Source organism: Pangasianodon hypophthalmus, chromosome 20 (genome assembly GCF_027358585.1).
Source record: "Pangasianodon hypophthalmus isolate fPanHyp1 chromosome 20, fPanHyp1.pri, whole genome shotgun sequence".
Lineage (NCBI taxonomy): Eukaryota > Metazoa > Chordata > Actinopteri > Siluriformes > Pangasiidae > Pangasianodon > Pangasianodon hypophthalmus.
Genome location: NC_069729.1, coordinates 6,594,846 through 6,622,476, shown reverse-complemented (window position 1 = coordinate 6,622,476; position 27,631 = coordinate 6,594,846). Strand labels below are relative to the sequence as shown.

General features: G+C 39.8%; 1 protein-coding gene across 3 annotated transcripts in view; it reads right to left on the bottom strand.

Moving 5' to 3' along the window:
• cpne5b (copine Vb) overlaps positions 1–23,885 on the bottom strand; it is a 119,840-nt gene extending 95,955 nt beyond the window's left edge. For all 3 annotated transcript variants that reach the window (XR_003403967.3, XM_026935734.3, XM_026935735.3), the window contains exon 1: positions 23,459–23,885. Coding sequence is in view for 2 of the 3 variants with exons in the window: in XM_026935734.3 (XP_026791535.1) it covers positions 23,459–23,568 (110 nt within the window). In the remaining variant the exon portion in view is untranslated. The remainder of the gene's footprint in view (positions 1–23,458) is intronic.
• Between the last annotated feature and the right edge of the window lie 3,746 nt (positions 23,886–27,631).

Sequence of the window (27,631 nt, the reverse complement as noted above, 5' to 3'; positions counted from 1 at the left end):
TGCACAAGGGGAATTGTTAGATGAGCAAGAATCCTAAGTCAAAATTATCCAGGATTTTGTGATGGCTTTGTGAAATATATTTATTGTGAATGGTGGAAGTCCAGAGAGGAAGCCATGAGGGGAAGGTGGTAGATGAGCTCTTTGTTGATGTGGACAGCTCACACTGTTTCACCCGCCAGGACTTTGTATTCATCTCATTGCATGTTCTCGCTTTTCCTCCACTATTGATTTCAAGTATTTGTGTTCATTAATTCACTGCTCTGGTCACAGAAACAATAAGTCTACAGAGTGGCATAACAAAAAAATATTCGCCCTGTCATCGAGTTTGAATCCCAATTATGACACAGCTATCCAAGACCAAGAGGAATCCAAAAGACACATAATTAGGCTTGCTCTCTGGGTGAGAGAGATCGCATTGCTCTCTCCCCTGTCAATCAAAATGACACTAGCTAATCGTGGGTATCTGTACGTGGAAGAGGGCAGTTAGCACTCCTCTGAGTGTGTTCAGCTGGCTTGTGACATAGCATGAGAAGAAGCTTTAAAAAAGCTGTGGTAGATGGCTTCATGTCACTCAGGTCTTCACCTTCTCTGGTTTTTAGCTGTTGGGTGACAGAGGAAAGCTAGCAAGTGGGTGGAAATTGGGGAATGATCAAATTGGGAGAAAATGGGCTTAAAAAGGCAATGATAAGAAACAAAAGTAGCACATGTTCTATTGTGTCCTTTAGACAAGAGACACTGAAGAGCTTTTTGAGTTTAAAAGTTTTAAAATATCAATCTTCCCTCTCTTGCCTTATCCATCTCTTGTTCTCTGCCATCAAAATCTCTGTTATTGACTCACTTGACTCTGACCTCTGAAACACAGCACACGGCTCTCCATGAATCAATGCCCTGATGTGACGGCTATCGTTTTTGTGTGTGTGTGTACGTGTGCGATTCTGACATTTGAACAAACTGCAAAGAACGACAAGGGAAATGATGAAGCATCAACTGTTCAATAAACACTTTTTTTCTAAATTAACCTGACAAAAACCAGGACTGAACGGTGCTACAGTAAAAATAAAGGTATGTCATGGTACAATGCAAATATGCCATCAGATGTCCTAGTGCAGTCCTTGAGGGCTAATTATTTATCTTAATAATGTTCTTTTGCAATTAATTATACAAGGAACAAAAGATATACCCTTGGGGTACCACAGTAATAGCAAGTATTTATACCTTACACTCCAGTTTAGCTCCTGTAATGAAATTGTCTTAAACAGAAGAGGAAAGGTGCAAAAAGAAACCTTTATTTGTGCAGTTCTGAATTATTTACTCATCTGTCTAGGCTTGGATGAGGCTATCAGCTATGGAAATTACTGCAGGCAAAAAGATCCAAAGCCAGAATGAGCCAACTGACATTCTGGAGGTAAAATGAATGATGTATTAATGTGACAGTCTGCAGAGGAAAGCCTGGGGGGAATCTGTTAGATGAGTCCCTTGTTGACATGGACGCCTCGCTCTGTTTCAATCTAGACAACAGCTGCATGACTTTGTCCTCAATTCATCACACCTTTACTCTATTGATTCCAATGATTTCTCTTAATTAATTCACCACTTCATTATGCACATTGCTCTTGTCTCTGACAAAAAAGAAAAAAAAAACAGAACATCTACAAAGCTGTATCTGCATTGTCCATTACTCCAGTAAACAAAAAAAAAAGCCTTTGGCTGGCTAGACTGTTTGGTGTGCTTTGTAAAACAGATGCATTTATTTTCTCAGTATTTTGACATGTCTGAGTGGAAGAGGTTTTAATTAAACTGATGTCCCCACACATCCTTTTAGCTACACATCTGTGTGTTTGTGTTTATGCATGTGAGTGTGAATGATATTGACTGTCAGAATAAAAAATGCTGCAGAGAAAGCTTTGTGTTGTCTCTGTGACACTCATTTGGTTTTGCAGCTTTGTTTCCACAGGCTTTTGACTCCACCAACATGAGCTCATGCAAAATTCATAGGAAGTCTAATGAGCCAGAGCGGTTTCATTATATTTCATACAAATAAAGTTGTAAGGAAGGTTCCATCGCTGGTTATATCACTTGCCTTAACTTTACAAGCATTCTGTCAATTGCATTTTTTCATAACAGGTCTCGAAGTATATTTGGGTAATGTGCCTATGATTACAGGAAATTATGCAAAATCATATGTAATATGCATATAATTTTCTTTCAGATGCTAGTCAGCGTACAGTTGATTGTGACCATGCCGTAACTAGCTATTAGGACACCAAGGTGTCCTTGGTATTTTGGAAAGATTTCTTTTTTTTTCCCGTCCACATGGCATGTCCAGTTTCAAATTCAATCTGAAAACAGCGACATCCTGATATCCTGGTGGCAAAATGTATTCTACTACACGGTAAAAACAGAGGATCGCCCATTAGGCCTACATTTAGCTCTTACAAGACATTTGGAGTCGAAATGTCTGACACCACTAGTGAAAACACTCCTGTTTTGTATTCTTTTCTAATGTAAGGCAAAATTTTTCATTACACATTATATTATCAGCAAAAACTTGAACAAAAAGTAGAATCTTAGAAATATTTACATGAATTTCTTAGTATTTCTATATCTCCTTTTTGCTTTAATGATATCGTGCACTTGATCTGACATTTACTCCACAAGTTTGTGTAAATCCTGATGAGCCATGTTAGATCAAATCCACCTTACACATTTGATTTAATTTAAATTAAATCATGAATATTGAATATACAATGAAGTATGAATATTGAATATACAGTGAAGATATTGAACATTTCCTTTATTTGTTTTAAAATTTTCAAAATTCTAAAACTTCTAGTTTTAAAGTCTCTAGTTTTAAATAAAAAAAAAATCAATTTGGTCTCAGACTTTTGGATCGCATAGCATGAAATACTTGTGAGCGTTTTTGATGGGTTGAAAAATGCAAACTATTCATAACTTTGCTAGCCAAATCAGTTTGCTAGTTGCAGTAATGCTGATAGATGATAGCATGAAAATGTGCACCTTCACATGCACAGAAAAAGACAAAGAGAGAGAGAGGAGAGAGGGAGGGAGGGAAAAAGTTAGGATAGAGAGAGAATTGTAAACCAAAATACTTAACTCAATCAAAATTAGCAAGTCTAACTTGAGTCAGAGCAGTTTATATAAGAATGAAAGTATAAACTAACAGATTAAAAATCAGCAATTTGTGTAGGACACATTCGGTATTGTGGCATACTAACTACGTGGACCTCACTGAAATTTTGATCCTGGTTATGACCCTGACTGTGACCATGCAGTTGGACCTTTAATGTTACAAGGGTGTTTGACTGCTAATCTTATTTTGCATTGCAGGACTCTCGTAAAGACGAACTAAATTGATCCATCTGTAATTAAAATCACCCATAGAGACTAATGCTTCTACCTCGAGGTCATTTGTTTGCAGGCCAATATTTTTGCAGCACCACTGACATGCCTGACATGGTGTGGGCGGACCAGAGCAATTGACTTTTAATCCCTTGTAGACAGTTACTGCTCGGCTAACAGTACATGTAATCCATGCTCAGACGTTAATAATATTACTAAAATGACCCTTGGGCCTCTTTAAATTTGGACATGTCTCCCACTGATTCCCTCCACGTCCCACGGCAGTGCGATGTTTTTTAACAAAGAGCAAATACACGCACAAACATACGCATGCCTGGAGAGAGCATCATCAAGTTTGTCTATCCCGGGAGACAAGCAGTGTCATTTCTCACTTTCCCAGCACCGCTCAGCCTCCATCCACAACAACTCCACACACTTCCACACTTCCACACACACACACACAACACCTCCAGGGCAGCACAGTGAGTCCAGCAGCTCCATTACTATTCTAATTCTGGTGTCAGTGGAGATAAGTACCTTGGCATGGGTACAGTCGCTTGGATGTCCAGGAGATTGTGGAGAGAGTGATGGCAGAAAGATGGAGCTCTGCTTAGGAACAGAAGTTAATGGATTGTGAAGGGGGAAAAGACAGGGGGCTTAGAAGGGTATGGCTAATGATAAAGCCCTCAGAGTAATAACTACCTACAACTCTGTGGTTTAAGGGTCATGGGGCGCTATCACAACCCCCCTCATTTTCCCGCTCATTAGCAGCTCCTTTTTATCCCATCCTTCCCTCGTTATGTCTGTACATCTCTTAAATTTCACTCTTTCTGTTTGATGCATTCTGGCTAGCTCATCCAATTCTCTTTCTCTCTCTCTCTAACACAAATACTGTCTGTTTAGTGCTCCAGATATATATATATACGTACCTGTATTCGGATTCAAACCCAAATTCTGGCTCTGACAGTTCCTCAACCTCAGCTATATCACTCAAGTTAATAATTGGTCTCAATTAGAGATTGAGGCAAGGGACTGTTTTTTAATCCTGTTTGCACAGTTAAGATTTTTGTTTATACCTGCTTAATATTTTCCTACAAATTTAGTTAGTTCTATTTCCCAAAATATAAACAATTTAAACCCCCATGACCCTGACCAGGCAGTTACTAAGGATGTTGTAAATGCATCCCGTGGGATCCCAGCCCCAATGCACAGCCCTTTATTTCAACCATATTACATACCCGTGAACCTTTCTGGCAAGCTTTCTAGACAAAAAGGAGTGCACTATCCATTCAGAACAGATCATCCATTTATTCTGAATAATGCATTTGTTTTCAGTTATATCCCTAGTGCAAAGTATGAAGCCAGAGCCATCTTAGCAGTGCACTGCATCCCGCAATGCATCACAGTCTGTTCGTATTGAAGATAAATGGTGGAAAACTCTGATATAAAATAAAATATAAAATATACAAACCATACAGCAATATAAAATAGTTATATTGCTGTATGGTTTGTATGGAACTGTACATTACCTAATATAAATTTATATAAATTTATTTAAATAGCTAATATAAATTTAATTTATAAATATAATATAAATATAAAATTGTCTGTGAACAAGCGAATGTCAACTGAAAATGATTAGCAAAAGTTAATTAGCTTAGCCTGATATTTGTTATTCATTGTTGTGGCAATATCAGGGATCACCAAATTAATACATTTAATATTACGATGTTTCCTTGAAGGCTTTTTAATTGTTAATTGGCTGTGATGTGATTAGAAAATGGGCACACGTCTATCCTGGAGTTTCAGGGTAGACATGGAACAGTGTTGTATATTTTTGCTAATTTTGTGAACATTGGTACAGGTGGTCTCAAGAGCCGTGTAATTATAGAAAGGAATTAAGGTAGAAGACATGACATGGAGGCTTGGTTGAGTAATATCTAATCAAAATAACTGCTCTCATTCATTTTAAAAACCAAGTTTGTGCAGGTGACAGTTTACTTTATTTTAGTAATTGAAATGGCTGACAAAACTTCCAACAAATGTGTGTGTGAGACAGCCTCTAGGACATAAATTTGTCAAGTCTTATTATTTAATTACTATCATTAGATGTTTTATTGAATCTGTTAATTATATGTTCTGAGTGTGTTGAGACATCAAATGTATTCACATTTAGCAGCTATGCGGCTAAAATAATGGATAAAATAATTCAGTCCATTATAGTGCATTAGTGGCTGACTGAAAGGAATATTTATGTTGATGTGGAGTGACATAAATAGTAGGTTGTAAGAAATAGGACAGAACTTTTAGCTTAAAAGTCTAGAAAATAATGTTGTGGCTTTGTGTCTATGCTAAGAAAGGCTCTCTGGCAGCAGTAATGTTAGCACAATTATAGACAAGAACAGGTTTTTTTTTTAAATCCCTCTACGTGGGCGGATTTCGAGTGTCAGATCCTCTGTTGCGTCATTCCACCCACTTCAGCGCAGACGTGTGCATATCTGACCATGATAATATCAACTGAGCAAAATAATTTGCATTACACCAGTGTTATACAAATTACAAAGTTAAATTATCAGGAGTGTAACATGGAACTACAGTTAAAAAAGGGTTGGGTCTTTTTTTTTTTTTTATCTTGCTCTTTGCTCAATACATTACATATGAACAGCTCTGTGTATTGAAATACCACTGCTCAAGTTTTCATATATTTCTCCCAGTTCAGTGCCCAGCCTTAGGGTGTCCCCGTCATCCACAACACATCAAACATTCCACTGGCCTGAAATTCACCACATAATCTGATATTATCAGTTGTGTGTTCCCTTTTCATCTCACCTTTTCTCAGCATGTCAAGGGAGCTAAAACCAAAATAACATGCATATCAATGAGAGAAAGAGTGCAGTGGTTTATTTGAAGAAGCCTGAAACCAATCTGCAGGTGTAAACAACCACTGATGCATCAAAGCCAATGCAGCAAATTCATCAGACTGTGATTTATGCAATAATCAGGGAAAAAAGCACTGGTCCATCACTGTAATGAAAACTGAAAGCACTGGGAATATTGTAGTCCTGGGCTACAGCGAGAGATTTCATAAATAAAGAGAGAATATTACAACATGGCAATTAATAGTGACACTGGTGATGTCTGACAGCATAAATCTGGAGCATTCCATACATAGGAAAAGTGATTTGCTGCACCAATGAACATAACACAATAATTCATTTGCACAAAGACATCTTTTACGAGATCATACATAGCCTGTGTGTACCTACACATCAAGGAATCTAATAAAGCCTTGACTTGTTGTCTTGGCACTGAACAACATAAGACACAGTAAATCAAACTGTGAACTAGATTTATTTAAACAGAACTCGTATAGCAATATTTAGCCCTTCACATTACAAAGATAGATATTTGTGCATTTCTTTGACTATGAGTGATGTTTTTATGTGCTTTCCTGGATAGAGATAGTATTGGCAACCATTTTGTGGTTGATTACAATAGGCTTATTTTGCCTCTGCAGGCTTAGTGTCATTGCTGGTTAAACATATTAGAGTGATGTGGTGGTATTGCTACAGGCAAAAAGAAAACATATTAGAAAAGGATCTCCTGTAATAACAGTTGCTATAAATTGTTTATTAGAAATACACAGAGAGTTAGTGCAAGTGCATTAGACATCTCCTCCACAGGTTTTTTTTTTTTACTCAGCTATGTAGCTGCATTGAAATTCCTCAACAACTTGCCAAAGGGCAATAAAATAGGATGCTAATTGCAACGCTCACTGTCCACCAGGGGAATCTGTGAAATTGTTAAATACACCGTCTCTTGTGTAAGCAGACTCGGTGAATGTTTGATCAGCGTTTAAGTTCAAGGACCATCTTCCATTCAATTATGCCTGTGCGTTTCTCCTGTATTAGTGCAAACAGTCCCGTTTTTCAATTAGATCTGAGTCGATAAGCTATCCCTGTGGGAATTAGAAGACTTGCTCCAACCATCTGTTTTTTCAAAAAGCCATCATTCTTCTCCCTGTATATAGATTGCTGTAGATTCAGTTATTAAGAATCCTCCATATTCAGAACCTGAAATCCTCAAAGATCCCAACGATTAGACTCACGGATGTTCTTCTCCTTCAGTATGAGCTATGCACATTCTAACACTGATCCCTTTCCTTCAGGACTCAGGGATCGATGAGGGGCGTGTGCATGTTGGACAATGCTGTTGTGGGCCCTAATTGGCTTTTATCTCTTTTAATAAAAGCACCCAATCCATGTCTGGCACAGGGAGCCGAAACATCATGGCAGAGGTCGGGATCGATTGGCAGTTCAGCACAGGATGCTTTTCCCACCATCTGTTTAATTATTCAGACCAGCCAGCTGCCCGGAGGAAAGTCCATGCAGAGCAAAACACATGGGAGATGTGGGAGAAAGACCCCAAACAGAGTAAGGATGAAGCCACGGTTTCCAGAGCTACAGCCATACAAACTCAGTGGTGCAGACAGCCTTGCACATTTCCAGCATGCAGACACATCAGTAGAAGAGGTGTGCATCAAACCATGTGGCATACCTCCTGCTAGGTGCTTCCTGATTTGCTTTGTTTCTGCCTGCACAGTTTGCCCAAAGGAAACTTCACTCAAAAATGGGAAGCACCCTTCATGTTAGACGTGCGTCCTTATTTTTCACATCTGCTTCTGGAGGTTTATGATTCCACTGCTGTCCTCCTACACCATACCCATGGCAACTGTTACAGCTGTTGACTGTCTTTCACAAACCTTCAGTGTCTCCTCTCTTTCACTTCATGATTTTTTTTGCGTGTTCTAGATCAGGAATTCCCAACCAATCGGCCATGGACTGGTCAGATGCTCCTTTGGCTGACACTTTTATACAAAGTAACTTACAGTTCAGACAGGATACAACTAAGCAGTTGTGTGTCAAGGGTCTTACTGGCAAGCTTGGCAGTGCTGGGATTTGAACTCACTGTCTTCTGATTACTAGCCTAAAGCTTTAATCACTGTGCGACATGGCTGCCTGAGTTCTTTGCTCCGCTCCAACTTCAAATAGTTTGCATATTCTTCCTCTGCATATTCATTTAAAACAGTTATGAGGTGTTATTATGTTAGACATGCCGCCAGACAAAGATGTCCCTATTTTCGCTACAATATGTTCACAGAAAGCTAAGGAAAAGAAAAAGGCTAATCAACCGCCTAGCAAGGCTGACAAAGATGTTAGTGCTAGCACGGATGGCCCTCAATCGAATATGTCTCTGATTTTGTCTGAGATAAAGGCTAATGGATTGCGTCTTGATGGAATTAATAATCAGCTTGAGGGAATAGCCAACTCTGTTTCCGGTCTTCAGAACTCATTCACTGCCTTCGCTGAAAGAGTCGCGGACACTGAAACTCTGAAACAGAGGATCTCTTCTGCCGAAGATTCAGCAACAGTTACTGATGGTCTACTGGCTAATCTGAAGATAGTGGCGGAACAAAAACAAGCAAAAGTGGACGATATTGAAAATTGGGAATGCCTTAAGAATCTGTATGTACAGACAGGAGATAGTGGAAGGTACCATCACTCTCGCATTGTTCTCCAAGACGCAATCCCAAAGTGGCTGGAGCTGCCACCTGACCTTCACAACACTGACACAGAGAGGGCTTTAGGTCTCCCACTTTCATCTCAAGCAATTCGAATTCAACTCTGAGAAGTATTCTAGTTCGGTTTCTGCATTTCCCCGACAAGGAAACCATCCTGAAAGCGGCCCCGAAAAAGACTAACGAAGGATGTTAGGAAGTTATTAGCCATCCCGAATAATTTATCTTTTAAATCCTTTAATCTTCAGGACTGGATGTCAAAGGGAGTTTTGGTGTTAGGTGATTTGTTTACAGATGGTACATTGAAATCTTTTCAGCAGATCACTCATGAATTTAAATTGCCCAGTAATGATTTTTCTTCAGTTATGCCACTTTTTAGAGTGTCAAATGAGAGTCTGTAAACACGCTTTGTTCTTACTGAAGTAGAGAACCAGTTTTTATCCTCAGGTGGTACTAAGAGGAAGATATCTGAACTTTATACTATGCTGTCAAATGTTGGCTTATCGACATTTGACTCTCTAAGGGTGATATGTGCAAATGTTTTTCCAAAGGATGCTTCAATTTCGGCTCATGAACAAAATTTTTAATTTATCCATAGGACTTATTTAACACCAGATTCCCTGTTTGCCCCAACACCTCTCAATTATGTTTTAAGTGTAAAGCAGTCACTGGTACTGTGATGCATACATTTTGGGATTGTGAAAAGATTAAGACCTACTGGAAAGAGATTCACAGCATTATACAAAAGATTATTGGAAAGACTTTTAACATGTCTCTGATTGTATCTCTTGAACTGATGATGAGCGTGTACTGAATTTCTGTACTTTTCTGGCTAAAAAATGTATACTGTTGTCATGGTCAACTTCACGGGTACCATCTGTCAAGCTATGGATGAGTGAGGCTGCTACTCTTTTGCCATTAGAAAAACTCACAGATCTGACATTTTCTGGTGCACTTGGTCATCTCTTTGGGACTTTCTTAATGAAGACAAATGATTGTTTTATTTCATGTACTATTGTACCTTTATTTATGTATCTAAATTATTTTTTTCCTTTCTTTTCTTTCTCTAATATGCCCAGGTCCTACCTAGATTGTGTGTAGGGAGTGTAAGCTAGTGATTGTTGTACATACTGTCTTGAGATCTTGGTACCATTGTTGTGTTATTGAAAATCAAACAAAAAAAAGAAGTTAATTTGACAGTGAGCAGTGATGGCAATTTCTGATCACTATACACATACACACATACAGCTCTATACCACCAAATATGAATTCAAACATAGCATCAATAAAGCCAAGGCTCAAGGTATTATCAAGCCCTAGACTTCAGCAATAATTTAACTTGTGAAAAGCCCAATGGCACAGCAGTTAGCATTGTTACTTCATAGCTCCAGCGTCCCTGGTTCGATATTGAACTTCAGTTACTGTGTGTGAGGAGTTTCACATCTTCTCCATCTTTACACACGGGTTTCCTCAAGGTTTTCTGGTTTCCCCCCATCTCCCAAAAGCATGCTGATGGGTGGATTGGTGAATGAGTGTGTGAATGTATGTGTGTGTGTGTGTGTGTGTGTGTGTGTATGTGTCTGGGCGCATGGTGCCCTGCAATGGACTGACATGCCATCCAGGGTGTATTCCCACCTCACCTCACACCCAGTGTTCCCAGAATAGGCTCCGAATTCACCGTTACTCTGAATGCCTCTTTGTGATGCCAACCTTGCCTGCTCTCCCCTCCACCTTCACACAATGGTCTGTCAAAAATGTCCTGGGGTGCTGTCTGGAAAATATTGTTCAAAAGCTTGCAAACCCCTGATCATGATGATGAGACCCCCATGCCACACCCAAACACTGAACACTTCAAATCATAAATTGAGCAGCAATGGTATACATTGTCTAAAATCACACCACTTGTCAGAGGCATCCAAAAGACCGTGAAGATGACATAAAAGCCTCTGCAACTCAAAGACTCCATTAAAATCACCTGCCACTGAATATTTCACTGTGAACTTGGACAGCATTTTGTATCACTTTTATATCTAAATGCCATGATGGAACATTTCACAAATACAAAAGCCAGAGAAAGGTACATGACAACCTTTTATCTTTATTTTTACAGACTCCCTCCTACCAGATCTCTAAGCACCTGAGCAAACTGTCACACTGGTAGGATCCCTGCCAACAAATGAGAATGACTATAATTGTACATGTACTAGGTAAAAAAGCTTTTAGTGGATTTTTCACTCCATATCTGTGGTCAAATTGCTCTGTTTTGGCATGTAAATTTATTCTAATACAGCGAAACCTAATAGCACTAATTTATCATCATGCTGAGGGAGCGCAATAACAGCTTGCATGATGATAGCAGTCTTGGAACATATGCTGATCACCACAAACGAGCAGTGAGAGAAAATGACTCACATCCAAATCCTCTACATGGACATGAGCTCAGCAGTCCGGGAGCTCAAGCTAAGCGTCAGATCCATCATCTAAGAGATGATTTCCAATGATAATGAGCTGAATTCAGCCAGTAAATCACATGGCTCAGTGACATCTATGTGTGCTAGGACCTAAAAAATTGAAAAGGCATGTATAACATCTGCTTCAATGTAATCATTCCAATGGGTTTATGATTAATGATTCAGCAGAGGTACACCTGCATGTCTTCTTTAGATAAAACACTGCTGAAATGCATAGCTCAAGAAATTACCACTATCTCATAGGTTAGGGTTAAACACTAATAAAGGAATAAACATTTATACATATTTCACAAGAGGAGCTTGAATTATTTATTACATGGTTATGGAATACAGTATGATATTTGTAATACATAAAGTACCAATCAAAAGTGTGGGAACCCCTGAGTGAAAGTATCTTTTTCAGTATCTTGACCTTTTAAACTCCCTGGAACCACTGGCATGCCCAGACTTATGTTCCTCTTTCCTATTAGTTTCACTGTAATCAACAAATAATTCATAGTAATTACAATATAATTAAGCTAAGCTAATAATTAAGTTAAGTATAATTAAGTTACGCTAATAAGTTAAGCTGACTTTGATTAATGCTTGAAGTTTGTTTTTAAGATAAGATACTTGTGTATGATGACTTTTAGGGATGCACACAGATTCTGGCCAAAAATGGCACTTTCTATAGAGTAAAAATGTGAAAAATTAGATCAAGCTTACAGATAATTTAAATTTTACATTTTAATTTATTTACTGTTAACTGTGGGGTAATGTCCAACTGAATGACTTTTGAATAATAATAATCATAATAATTCAGCTCATTCAAAAAAAAAACATGCAACTTATTAGCAGTACCTTCTAGACATTGAATATCAATGTTCTAGCATGATAATATGTTGCATAGCAACATATCAGACTTTCACTCGAATGCTCTGGATGAGACGTTCTGCAGCAACATACAGTATTTTAACCAAGCTAACCTCTACCACTACACTATTTGAATATGATCGATTTTACCTCTTTTTTAACATATTAACCATTGCCCACTTCATGTGTAAAGTTTGTGCTCATGACATTTCTCCTCTTCTCTGCAAACGGGCTCGTAAGTCATGTGGTAATGCAGTGCGGAAAAGTGGATATTTTCAAAATGCAGATAGTTTTTACCCTGTAAATTCTTTAGGAGATTTTTACAGAGATTTTCCATGTTTTGAAAAAACCCATTTTACCGTACCATGTTAAAGTGAAGTGAAGTGACTTGTGGCCAAGTACGGTAACCCATACTCGGAATTTGTGCTCTGCATTTAACCCATCCAAGTGCACACACACACAGTGAACACACACACACCGTGAACACATACCCGGAGCAGCGGGCAGCCTTTTTTACTGCGGCACCCAGGGAGCAGTTTGGGGGTTCGGTGCCTTGCTCAAGGGTCTCACCTCAATCGTGGCATTGAGGGTGGAAGAGCACTGGTTATTCACTCCCCCTACCTACAATCCCTGCCGGACCCGAGACCCGAACCCACGACCTTCAGGTTCACCTTCGGGTTGCAAGTCCGACTCTCTATCCATTAGGCCACGACTAACTGCAAGTTACCACGTGACTTGCAAGCCTGATTGTGTTTCAACGTATAGGTGGTGCCGCAAATAAGTTGCATGTGAACGTTTTTCTGACTCAGTTGTTTTAATTACCTTGTAGTTATTTAACTTAAACAAAGTTAAATAAAAAAACTAAATAAATAATTTCAATTTATGCAGAAAAAATTATTATTGTCCATCCATTTTCCATACTGCTTATCCTACACAGGGCTGCAGGGGACACCCTGGACGGGGTGCCATTACATCACGGGGCACAATTGCACACACATTCACACACTACGGACAGTTTGGAAACACAGGCTACAATAGGGCCTTTCGCACCGCTTTAGTTCCAAAACTAAATTTACAGTACTAAAGTACTGGGCGATTTTGCATGAACTACTTCCCAGTACCATTTAAAGGGTTGCATTCGCACCGACAGTGGGCACTAGGAAGTGACGTAAGCCGGTCGGAGGATGGAGGACGCTGTGATCTTAGCTGTGTTGCACTTCAGCGTCTGTCCATCTATCGCTGTTCTCCATACTTGCGAAATAAGTTGACACTACAGTATGTTTACACGGCGTTTTAAATCATGGCGGGTGAGGGCGTTTTCGTACGTGTTTGGCCAATCAACGTCTACTTACGTCACGGATAGTGCCAGTTGTGCTGGTTAGATCCTGCTCCGGAGTAGGAGCTAATTTGGTTCTCGAAAAAGGCAGTCCGGTACTAAAATCGCACCCAGTTCCGGAGGTGCGATAACGCCAAAAAGTGGGTAGTTCCACAATTAGTTCAGGTACTATGAAAAGGTTCTAAGGTTCTAAGGCCCTAATGCATGTCTTTGGACTTGGGGATGAAACCCCTAAAGCACAGGGAGAACATGCAAGATGTGTGCACACAGGGCAGAGGCGGGAGACGAACCCCCATCCCTGTAGGTGCAAGGTAAACAAGGTCTTTACAAAAACAAGGTAATTATTATTATTAAGGTTATAAAATATCTGTTTTTCAGGTTTTGGGTTTTTTTTGTCCAGTATGTCCTTAATTTTAATTTCATCCAACAGTTTTCATTTTGCAAATTTAATCAAAATAAAAAGACTAATTTACATTGAAACCTTAGGAATATTAGTCTAAAGTGTTCAGAATATGTGTTTTAGGAAAGTAGTTTGGGGTCTCTGCTTAATCCCCCACATGCTTTAAAACGTAAAATCTTTTGGCTGGTACTGTAATTACACAAATTACTAAATTCTACACTTCAAGCACAAACTCAGATCGCTAGCACTGCAGCACTGAGGCTGCATTATTCAAGCTCTGCTTAGAAAGCTCCAGTTTGTCTGTTTAGAAATTAGCCTTGCTTCAACAGAGTCCATTCAAGCATCAGTTTGGAATGAATTTCATTCCAGCCATCCATAGCCTTGGGTCTTTTTGAAAAAAAGAAATGAAAAAAAAAGCATGATCTTATGTGAGCCCAGAGTTGCCTACACACAAGTCCTGGGAGAGGTTGTGTCCATGACCAGGTGACCGCTTCACTGCTCCTGCACTCAAATCTGCCTCTCCGTGTTTGTGAAGTGCTTGACTCTCGGCTATGGCAAGATAGACAGAGGCACTGAAGCATGCCGCTGGTCCCCACACATCCAATTCTTCCATCACACTCTTTCTTTCTGTTCAGTGACTTTTCCCCCCAGTTGGACATCCACTCTGTTGCACGCCTCCATCCAAGTTGATGATGATGAAGAACCCAATTTTTTTTTTTTTTTTCGAGTTCCTAGTTTTCATCCAGTATGTCCTGAATTTTGGTTTCAGCCAGTTTTCATTGTGGTGCATGACTAATGAATTTATTTAAAACAAAAAGACAAATATACATTTAGACCTTAGGAAAATCAGCCTAAGTGTTCAGAATATCTTTAAGACTTATCAGGCTTTAGGTAACTGTGTAATACCCATTATTTCATGGTTTTAAAACGTTCAAGAAACAGACAGGAAAAAAGATCTGCTCACAGATCTCAAGCAGAGGAAGAGCTTCTTTTAGCGCCTCATATCCAGACAGTATGGTAGGAGCGTATTAAAAAGTAATTGGTGCTGCAGAACTGGAGCAGGTGCGAGAGAGGAGCGCTATCGCTTCTCTCGAGAGATCGAGCTGAACTTCAAAGAAGCCAGTTAGCTGTTGGGGCAGAAAGTTTGGCAAGTCATTAAACTTTTCCTCTGTGGTTCTCATCAGAATTTGCATAATTGTAACTGAGCACGATAAAGATCACGTAGACTATCAAGCACCATCTTCAGTCTGTGAGTCAGCGATGATTATATGAATTATATATCCACTTAAGAGAGTTAAGATAATAGCAAAGGAACAGAGGTAAAGTGGAGAGCGTTTCCTATTCTCTTTGATTGCATCTAAAAATGAGAAGAATTCTACAACCGTGTGACAGCAACAGCCGTTAAAAAGCATACTGACACATGCACTCCAGAAAATTAAGAGACAATCTCTTCTATTTCAAGTCAGTAGAAGGAAAATTCCCAGACCTTGGTGCCATGGCAACAATGGGAGAAAAGTGAATTTAAAATTATTTACAGGTCCTCTAGCTCGTTCAGCGTAGTCCAATAAAAAGGTCCTGTCAGGTGGATCGAATGCTTATTTTTTGAGGGTGGAAGTGAAAACTGGCACCAGCAAACATCAGAAGGACCAGAACAGAAGGTCAAAGCAGAGAAACTGTGGGAAATTAAACCAACTTCCACTTTCCAAAAGCCCCGTGTTGGTATGGAGAACAGAAAAGAAAAAAAAAAAAAATGCAAAAGCCTAGTGTAAAAAAAGATCATTATTGCATCAGTTTTGAAAGTAAGGCTTAGTGTACCTGACTCATGACGGGTTATTTCAGAGTTCCTCAGACACCGATACGAAGTGATGCATAATTCAATATGACCTGCACCATCCCATAATATTCTGTTGGTTAAAAACTCATTGCTCCAAAAACTCTTTCCAGTACTTCAGATGTGACCAAATAAACATCATACATCATATATCTTCTTCTGTCCTTCGTTCCTTCCTTCCTTCCTTCTGTTCTTCCTTTCTTTCTTTCGTAGACAGCGTGGGAACGTAACAATCTCTCCTATATTGGGTTTTTTGTTTGTATGTGTTTCTTTCTTTCTTTCTTTTTTCTACATTGACTTTGTTTTGGGGGCTTTTGGCTGGGGTAGGGGTTTTGTTTGTTTGTTTCTTTCTTTCTTTTTCTTTCTTTCTTTCTTTCTCCTACACTGACTTTGTTTGTTTTGGGGGTTTTTTGGTTAGGGTGGAGGGGGTTCTTTCATTCTTTCTTTTTTTGTTGTTGTTGTTGTTGGGGATGTTCTTTTTTCTGTCTTTCTTTCTTAGTCCAATCAGAATAGGACACAAAACAATCTCTACTATATTGTGTTTGTTTGCTTATTTGTTTCTGCCTTCTTTCTTTTTCTGACACGAAACAAACTCTCCTATACTTTTTCTTTCTTTCTTTCTTTCTTTCTTTCTTTCTTTCTCAGACAGCCAATCAGAGTGAGACCCAAAACAATCTCTCCTACATCATTTTTCTTCCTTTTTTCTTTCTTTCTTTCATTCTTTATGAGACAGCCAATCAGTGTGGGACACAAGACAATGTCTCCTCTCTCTCTCTCTCTCTCTCTCTCTCTCTCTCTCTGTATGGTGACTGACAGAGTTGTCATATAAAAATCTGTGCTCTGAGTGGTGTATTCTGCAGGATGTCAGTGCAGGTCAACAGGAACCGGAGCAGAAGTGGACAGCACCCAGGTGGGAGAGAGGGATAAGGGGGACTAGCAGGGGTTAGGAACAGAGCCGCGTCATCCACAGCACTCAAAGACACTCACCACACAAGAGCACTTTGGTAAAGAGAAAGGTGCCATGGAATACAATGCAGCAGTAATGCCTCCTGCTTCCTCACCTGCTTTTCATAGCAACCTGTGGAGAGGCATTTTAACAGGAGAGAAAAAAAACTCACAGACACCATGAGGCTAAAATAGTAAAGGTACACTGAGTGACTGAACATGCCAAGCCACTAAAGAAGTGGTAGACAGTCTCAAAATAAACTTTTCTATGTGTACAGAAATTCAGCATTATTTCTCACATAAATACTTATCCCCACTGTGCCTATGATTGTGTACTCTTTTATTTGGCCTGCTCAGAGAATCACAGCAAGGCTTCTGATAAACAGATCAGGAGTTCGCATCCCTGCTGCAGACAACACGCTGAGAATCCTAGAACGCTACGCCTCCTTAATCTGCTTTTCTCTTGATCTCTAATCCTGCTGTTGTCTTCTTGCCTCCTCTGTAGGTGAACAAGTCAAAACCAGGCGAGGTCTTTTTAAAAACTCCACAGTTTTGATTGATGCTTTATCACAGCGAGATGGACTTTAACAAGGGCAAGTGGTAACTGCTCCAAAATGTAATTATATATTAATAGACAGGTCATCATTTTTATTTTCTGTGTAGGTTTGAGGAGGGGAGAGGAGTGAATCGGACTGGTGAATTCGCTCTCATGGTACGCCGTGGCATTTTGCAGCAGGGCTTCTGTGTACTGCAACTACAAGCTCAAAGCCTCAGTCGTGTTTTTCCGTCTCACCTCCTCTGACATCACGCTGAAACATCCGCAGAGAGACGGCTGAATCACACAGTGCGGATAAGTGCATTTAAGTGTATTTTACTTTTTGGTTTGTCCAGGAAAATTCAGGAACCTTTCAGAAAAACTTCCCCTAAATGACTTGCAGAGCACTGTAGTGTAAAAGCATGTGCTGTTCTATACACTGTACTGTTGAGATGACATAGATTCTAAAGATTAATAAAATTAATTAAATTCATTCATATGTCATGCTCTTTATTTATTTATTTATTTATTTATTTAATCCTCTCTAAGACAATCAGAATGATCTCAAACAATCTCTCTTATACTAACTCTCCTATATTTGTTTGGGCATACTGGTTTGTTTGTTGGTTTCTTTCTTTCGTTCTTTCTTTCTTTCTTAGCCAATCAGAGTGGAAGAAAAAACAAAAACTCTAGTATACTGACTGACCTTGTTTGTTTTTGTATAGTATTTTTGTTTGCTTGTTTGTGAGTTTGTTTGTTGATAGTCAGTCATAGTGGGATAAAAAAAGAATCTCTCCTACATTGACTGTCTTTGTTTGTTTTTAGTTTTGGTTTTTTTTTTGTCTGTTTCTTTGTGTGTTTGTTTCTTTCTGTTTGCTTCTGTCTTTCTTTCTTTCTTCCTGAGAGCAATTCAGCGTGGGACACAAAACATCCTCTTCTACAATGACTATTTGCTTGTTTGTTTTTGTTCTGTTGTTTTATACACTATATTGAACATTTATTTTTCTTTCTTTCTTTTTTTCTTTATTACATTTGTTCTTTTTTTCTTATTGCTTATTTTAGAGATATAGTGGGCACGTATTTGTCATCAGAATCGATTCAGAACAGTTTAGACTGGTAAGAAAGAACAGTGTGTGCCAGCACACACCTTAAAGACAGTGTTTCAGAAAAACACCACCCCTTTCGAGTTTCTGCGTTTTTCTTGCATTATTTAACGACTGCATCCACAAGCAGAACATGCTCGATAGATAGAAGAGATCATAGCGCTCTTCTGAAGCATGAACAGGAAGATGTTAAGCCCAAGAGTGCTTAAGGTGCCGAGAATAATTACAGACCTGAAAATGCAGGAACGGCTTATCACCATTATAGACATGAAAGATAATGTTAACCTCTAAGAAGCAGCAAAAATAATATGAACCCTTGTTATGACCTAGATAAAGTGAATGAGAACGTTCAGCAGCACTTTTCATATGAAAACACACCGACAATGTGATCTATGAAGAGAGATGATATGAAGTGATGCATGGCTAGAATAATTGCTGATATATATTTAGGGATGTGAATATACATGATATGGCTGCAGGAGCTGTTTTCTCTTCAGGAGTTTAATGAAGGGCAAAATCATGCCACATGAAGCGGAAGATCTGGAAGGATCTTTGAGAGAAAAAGATTGTTGCAGCATATGGTATGAATATGCACTCGCATTTTAAAAACAGATCCAAATATCAGGGCCACGTTTCCATCTGACTAAGAATACCATGATTATGTTTCCTTCATAATGGAAAAAAAAAAATACAAATAAACTAGCTGTTGGACAAATAACCACTTTTTGGACTTCCAGATATATTCAGATGTGCAGTCAATTCCAAAATAATTGGCACCCCTCAAAAGGTCAAAATAAACTTTACACACAATGAACTGAATTTTCCACTCAAATAATTTGAGATACTAGGTTCATTGGATTATTAGGTGTTCATAACATTTCTAAAGGGGTTCTACAGAATCTTTAAAGTTTCTCCAAGAGGTACAAAGAAAGAACCCTTAATGGTTCTGAATTTTCTAAGCGTGGACCTACACTCACCATCCACTTTATTAGGAACGCCTGTACACCTGCACATTCATGCAGCTATCGAATCAGCCAATCATGTGGATGTGGCACAGTACAAAAAATCGTGCAGATACAGGTCAAGAGCTTCAGTTAATGTTCACATCAAACATCGAAATGAAGAAAAAGTGTGATCTTTGTGACTTTGTTCGTGGCATGGTTGTTGGTGGGCTGGTTTGAGTATTTCCGAAACTGCTGATCTCCTGGGAATTTCATATACAACAATCTCTAGGGTTTACACAGAATGGTGTGAAAAACAAAAAACACTGAGGAGGCGACCCTCCTCTACCCTAGATCTATGGGTGGAAATGCTTTATTGAGTCAGAGGTCAGAGGAAAATGGCTAGATTGGTTTGAGCCCTCAGGGAGGATACAGTAACTCTTTACAACCATGGTAAGCAGAAAAGCATCTCAGCATGAGTGAGTCTGCTTTTCTGCTCACCACAGTTGTAAAGAGTGATTATTTGAGTTACTATAGACTTCCTGTCAGCTCAGACCAGTCTGGTCATTCTCCTCTGATCTCTCATCAGCAAGATGTTTCAGCCTGCAGACCCTCTGCACACAGGATGTTCTTTATTTTTCACACCATTCTGTGTAAACTCTAGAGACTGTTGTGTGTGAAAATTCCAGCAGATCAGCAGTTTCTGAAATACTCAAACCAGCCCATCTGGCACCAACAAACATGCCACAGTTAAAGTCACAGAGATCACACTTTTTCCCCATTCTGATGTTTGATGTGAACTTTAACTGAAGCTCTTGACTTGTATCTGCCTGATTTTATGAATTGTGCTGCTGCCACATGATTGGCTGATTAGATAACTGTGTGAATCTGCAGGTGTACAGGTGTTCCTATTAAAGTGGACGGTGAGTGTGTCCTCAAGATTTCCTCCAACAAGAATCCTTTTCATAATAACTTCATTTTTAGTAATTGAATTTAATTCTATACATATACTGTATGTGGCAAAATTACTGGCACCCCTACCAAACTGTATACAAAATAAATGCAAATACATTGTCATTCTTGAATAACTATGAGGTTGCATGCACGTGAAATCCAAAAGATCTTTCAAGACAAAATGGTTGCTGACCTGCACATGTGAGATAATGTGCACTCACTGGCAACTTTATTAGAAACACCTGTAGACATGCTCATTCATCCAATTATCCACCTCTCTTTACAACCATAGTACACAGTTGTAAAGAGTGGTTATTTGAGTTATCATACATTTTCTGTCAGCTCAAAGCAGTCTGGCCATTCTCCTCTGACTTCTCAGCAAGGCGTTTCCACCCACAGAACTGCTGCTCACTGGATGTTTTTTGTTTTTCGCACCATTCTGTGTAACCTCTGAGAACCCCAGGAGATCAGCCATTTCTGAAAGACTCAAACCAACGCCGCCTGGCACCAGCAACCACGCCATGGTCAAAGACATCGGCATCATGTTTTTTTCCCCATTCTGATGTTTGAAAGTGAAAAGCTCTTGATCTGCATTTGCACGGTTTTATGCATTCCGCTGTTGCTACATGATCGCCGGATTGGATAGCTGCCCGAATAAGCAAGTGTTCCTATTAAAGTGGCCAGTGAGTGTATATGCAGATTCTGATATCATGAATAAATATTTACCAGCACATATGGGTCTAATAGTACCCATTAAGCACCAGTGTTGACCTATATTTATGGGATCTGCTATAATGAGCATGTGTTGCTTGCAGAAATAGTTCTACTGTTCCAGTGGAAGACATTTTAATGGTAGGCTCACAAAGAGTATAGATGGTTGCTATTATAAAAGGGTACAGAGATTTGAATAATGAGCGAGAACTGGAGTTCTGCCAATGCACAGCATACTTATTATGCATTGCTATTGTGATTCGTAAATGTTTCCTCGTTCCAGTAGGTCTGCATTGCCATGTATTGATTAAAGATGTGTTAAAAACAAATCAAAGTCCTAGGTTCAGTAATAAAGAGAAGTGAGAAGTTGAGCATCCTCCTCCTCTTCTGCATTTATCCATCATGATTTCAGCCTGAACAAACTAACCATCCACAGGACCAGGAGACTTCACTAATTTAGTGTGCATTCTTACCACAGGTTTCAAGCATCTGCAGTGTGAATTCGAGTATGAACTGTAATGTAAGCTGAAGTTCTGCAACAGTCACTCACAGCAGGGTGTCACTGCGGCATGGACGTTTGTCAGGAGTGGTGACTCCCAGCAGGTGATGTCATCAATAATGTATACGCAGCTGGTCTCACAGGGGGTTCAAGCAGGTAATTTCCTAGAACCACAGCTATGATAATAAGATTTGGGAAATTAAGGAAGCACTGAGTGCCAATAGCTGTAGAGCACAGGACAACTTTAAATATGGATCACTTAGCATTAACCAGTGAATCCATCACCATAGTATAATCTCCAGGACTTTTGGAGCTTTGCTTTACTTCTGAATGTTGTTTACTCCAGAATTTTGGAGGGACAGAAGCTCGTGCATATGAGTAACAGAGTGGGACTTGCCCTTGGCTAATCAGAGCTGTGGGTGGGAAGCACCACAACAACACTGATTTTTTGAAAATGCCAACGACGACAAGGACAGACTGTTAAAAACTACTGTAATGAAATTCTCATTAATAACGGCAAGGGAGGAAAAAAAGCTGCAAGAATGCTATTCTGCTATATGCTGATACATAATTAATTGAAAATGTTTTTTCACAAAGGCGTGTGCACATAACCAAGACTGAGTGGATCCAATTCAGATAGAACGCTAATGAATAAAAGATAGAGCAGCGACACACTTCATAGAAAGTGCATGAATCATCCGGCACTCGTGCCACTCCTTGTGGAGTGATTTCAGTGTTCATTTCAAATGCACAGATTTTTCTTCAAATAACAAATGTCACATAAACCCAAAAAAAAGTTGTACAAGGACAAACATACCCTCATTCAGTCTTAATATGAATAAGTAATAGGCTGTTAAAAGAAAGTGTTGGTAAACCCTCAGCATATCCAGCAGATAGGGTCTCTTAACAGCTCAGCGTGGGTGCTCAGGATCTCCAAGCATAAGTGAGGAGAGGACACGGATAGGACAGAAAAGTGTAGGGAAGGGAGGGAACGGAAGGGAAGGAAATGGGAGGGAAGGAAAGGGAAGGGAAGCATAAAAAATGATAGAATATAATATGTTAGGCTAAGGAAAGGAAAGGAAAGGAAAAGAGAGGAAAGGAAAGGAAAGGAAAGGAAAGGAAAGGAAAGAAAAGCATACAAAATGATAGGATATAATACGTTAGTCTAAGGAAAGGAAAGGAAAGGAAAGGGGAAAAATGATAGAATATAATACGTTAGGAAAGGACAGGAAAAGAAAGGGAAGAAAAGCATACAAAATGATAGGATATAATACATTAGGCTATGGAAAGGAAAGGAAAGGATGTCTGACACAGAGGCTGCATAATACCCACAAATCTATGCTTGCATAAGGGTTAATAGCCATTGTCTTCAGAGAGTGATAAAAGTAAATATCAAATGATGAGAATGACCAGCTGTGCAAACAGCTGCTGAAGACGTGGATGCAGAAAGGGGAATCTGTGAAAACTTGTATGAAACCTGGTCACTTGACACGAGTTCATGTGTGTTATATGAGGGTTTTCCACAGCTCTGGCACGCAGCAGCTCTGCTCCTAACAGCACACTGGTGTCATGTATAATTCATTTACAGGTTAGTGGAATGCGGGCATCTGTCCCCACCCATGACCATAACCAGTCCCTGCCCAGAGGGGTGTCCTCATGCCAAGCAGATCAGAGACAGATGCACAAACTGGCGCGTGAGGGATAGCCTGCATTAAATATATCTTAAACAATTAGCACAAATACTGAACCCTGTGCAATGAACCAACTCCAGTGGAATAAAAAAGCCGCGTTACTTTGACCAACTTTCGCTTAAACAACGCACAAGCGGAATGATTACTCTCACGTGCAAAATATTTTTGTTTAAAGATAATGTTTTGTTGTTGTTGTTGTTTTAAAGGGAGTGTTTAGTGCACGCGCGTTCCTCCACGCGGACACTTCTTACCTGCACGAGACGGTGATCTCCACTTTGGTCGCGGGAATGTTGCCTGTAAACGGGTCGAACTCGTACACCGAGGCCATGTCGTCCAGCTTGTCCATAACGTCTCCCTCCATGAGTAAAACGCGTGGCCCGGCACACGCCAAGAAGCACGGATCACACGGAACACCTTTTCGGTTCCCACGGGATTTAACGGGAACTCGAAAAAAAAGGGTGGGGGGGGGGGAACCGGGTAAAGGAAGTCCTCTGCCACTGATAAGTGATCTGAGAGAAGTTGTTTTGAAAGCAGAGGGCTGAGAAGTGGCGCGTGCGGCTGTGGCAGGGCGAGCAGCGCGCTGCGGTGAACGGCGGCTTGGCGGAGCGCAGCAGCGCGCGCAGACCTTTTCTGGGCGTTTGGTGCCGCACGTGGGCGCGGAAAGGCTGCGCGCGCGCCGTCCCCACACAGCGCAAAGAGGCGGCAGCGCGCTCCACCCCCTTTTTTTCTCCCTCCGCGCTCTCTCTCTCTCTCTCTCTCTCTCTCTCTCTCCCCCTAATCAACTCGCTTCATCAGAGGGGCGCGCGATGAAAACAATGTCCGCAGTGTTGAATTAAAGGACTAATGATCACCACAACTCTGACCTTCAGTCCTATCTCACACTCTTATGCAGTTCGTGAAGACTCAGTGATTTATATCTGGCTCATCATTTGGAGCGTTAGAGATATTTTCACTCAATCCCTTCAGTATTTAGGGCTATTGAGCAACTATACATCCAAGCCAGGCATGCATTAATGAGTTCATTCATTCTGCATGATGATTTTATGAAAACACTCAGGGGGTGCCACTCCTCAGCATTCTCTGCAGTGATAGCTGTAGCTTTGATCGCCTGATTTGATTAATATATTAAAAGTGGTGCTACCTGGTGGTCATACTAGGTTTTCCTTACACTACCTAGGTTAGCCTTGAAGCCTACAGAAGCAGAATATCAGTGCCAGCCTGTTTTGACTGGTGCACACTGGACTTTCAAAAACATTCTTTCAAATTTCCATTCTTTCAGATCAGGGGATGTCAGCTGGCAGACCCGACAAAGTATTTGAGCAGATTGAACTCTCAGAACTAATGCACCAAACTGTACTTTTCCTTCTCTCTAGACTGGTACCATCAAGAGTGAATATTCTGTACATTTAATATGTGCCTACATCTTTTACCTTTACTGTTAAAAAGCATTTAGTAGGCCCAATTATGTACATTATATACCTTACCAGTTTCCATGTAAAAGATACATGCTAAAGGTACGAAAGATGTACCCTTGATGGTACCACCCCATCAGCAAGGAAAGGAAAAGTGCAGTTTGCTATCTTTATATCTGAGACTGACGCAAGCACTGGAAAAAATACTGTTGCAGAACTGATAGATGCAAGAAAAAAAAAAAAAGCTGGCCCTAGTTCAGAGACTAGAGCTTATTAATAAGCCTGGACAGAGAAGAAAGCAATTATTCTCCACTTCAAGTTCTAAACAGATGTCTCATTTGTTCAGAGTTCATGCCGCTAGACAAAAGTGGTCAAAATAACTTTTTAAAGTGGAAACAAAACATAACCACTTCAAAGTCATGTCTTATTTATAGCCATGAACTAATCACTAATGGTTAACCATTCAAAGATTACTGTTGTTGCCATTCACACTTGTTAGCTGCTTATCTGGACTTTAGTGAGAGAGGAATTTGATGTAACTGAAGCTTCATAAACTCGAGTTGAACACCCCTAGATCAATATTGCAGGGGGATTTCAACACCGTGATTTCGTAAACTTTTTTGGTTAATACATTTTTCATCATGTACAATGAAGGAAATCAATAACAATGGATAAAGTATACTTTTAGGGAGAAAAAGTTCTGCAAAGGTTCTTTAAGGTTTCATTAAATAATCAAGGACTTTTAGTTTGTGAGGGACATCTGAAGAACCCTTAAGGGTTCAGTTTTACCTTTATGAATATCAAATGTAGAAATAGGAAACCATGAGAGAACAAGATACATGACTACAGAAACCTACTTAAGGAAAAAAATATTTCTGCTTTCTGCTCACTGTATTTCAGCACTCCAGCAGTGGACAGCTCCACAACCCGCTTAAGGCTCTGAAAAGAGAATTCACTATCAGACATTTCTCTCGCTTCCCTGATGGCTGGAGCAGAGGGGAGCAATGATAACTCTATCTATATAAACATCTAAAGCAGAGAGTTTCCCCCAGTCCATAATTTGAAATGTACACATTATTAGAGTCATACAACAAATAATTGGTAGGCTGAAGGTCTAAACTTTCCATCGATACGTTTATTGGATTTCCTCTAGACCTTGACACCCCTTTCTCAAAGGCGCAAATGGTTCAGTCTGCCCCGCACCAGGATTTATCATTTAAACACAGCTAATCGTGTTGTGATGCAGGAACTGTAACGCAATTATGCCATCCCGCCTTCCTGCTAGAAAACTAAATCTGGGTATCAGACACGAAAACAAAGAAAGAAAAGCTCCTGCAGTTTTTTTAGAAAGAGCAGATATGCTCAGAGCTACACTGCTGGTCCTGTTCATTTTCAACTGGGGACTAAGGAAAAAATGGACTGCAGATTAAGTACTGAGCAAAAAGCTGCCCATTTGTAAACAAGGTGTAAATAAGTTACATACATAAGTGTCTAAAGTAATAGGAGAGATTCCAGTCTTTTGAGACAAAAGTGAATGAAATAGGCCTACATTTTGCATGGCTGAACGTCTCAGACACTTTAAGTGTTCCTTGTGTGTTGAAAAACAGAATTTACCTGTAGACATTATGGCAACTGGTAAATTAGCTTACATTTACAATACATTTATTTGGCTGATGAGTGGTATCATGCTGCGCATCTTCTATCTGGGCCCACATGGCTTTCCTCCCACCCTCCCAAAAATATGCCAGTAGGTGGATTGGCCTAGGTGTGATTGAGTGTGTGAATATGTGTGTGCATGGTCTCATCCAGTTTGTATTCACACCTCACACCCAGTGTTCCCAGGATAGACACCGGATCCACCACAACCCTGACCAGGATCCAAAGATGAATACATTTTTTTTCTGAGGTTTTAAAGTGACTTAAAATCCAAGCAATTGAGGCTTTATGAGCTTAAACCTTAACTGTGGCTCTCTGGCAGCCCTGTGATTTGAACTCAATCTTCTGATCACTAGTTTAGAGCTGTAATTATTAAGCTATTACTCTCTCTGTAGTGCTCATAATTATCACAAAAAGAATGAATGCTTTCTGAAAGACACATCACTAAATATACAGAAAGGCCATTAGGTTTCAGCTCCTTGCATATTTCATGGACGTGTTCAGTCATTAACTGTTAACCATGTACACTGAATTTAATTTTTAATTAGCAGTTTGATTGTTGAGCTGTAACATAATGAGAAAACACATTTTCTTTTTCTGTGCAGTTTCAATCTTTGCAAAATTTTAGATTAAATTCTGTACATTTTTTTCTCTTTTTTAACTGAAGGTGGTTTTCTCACAAATGAGGCGTTAATTTGATTGTCATTCAATAAACCACTTTTTTCTTATTACTTAGTTTTTTTTTTATTAGTTGTTGAATTTATACAGAACCAAGATTCAAGACACTAATCCAAATATTTAGGTTAATTAAAGATAATTACCCATAAATTATGTCATGCATCAGTTACTAATAGACCTTTTAGGGATTGCTGAGAAATGTTTCCGGTGATTACGAACAGGTAAGAATGCCACTTGTCACTGCTGTTTCTTCCATATATCTTAATTCCCCAAGCAACAGCAAGCCATTAAAAGCAGCGTGATTGCTTTCAACCCCTTTCTGAACCCAGCTTTAGATGACTATCCAGGCTTAGCTCCTGGAGGGAGACACAGAGGCACTATGAAGATCTATGAACATTGACATAACCCAGTCTTGTTAGTTATGGCTTAGACCCTATCCACCCTCTGCATCCCATCAGAGCGAGGCTTGATTTGAAAGGCCATGCTGGAGCAAGTGGGCAGCTGGGTAGAGGGTTGGTGGGTGGACGTCACAAGGATGTGCAGATGTGCCCTTGATGAAAGGCTGGCATGGCCTGTGGCTTGGAGGAGGAATAGGAGGAGGGACATGCAGAGGAAGAGAGACCTTTAAGTCTAATTGTGCACCATGTGGTGCCGACAATTTAGAAGCGCTATGGGAAG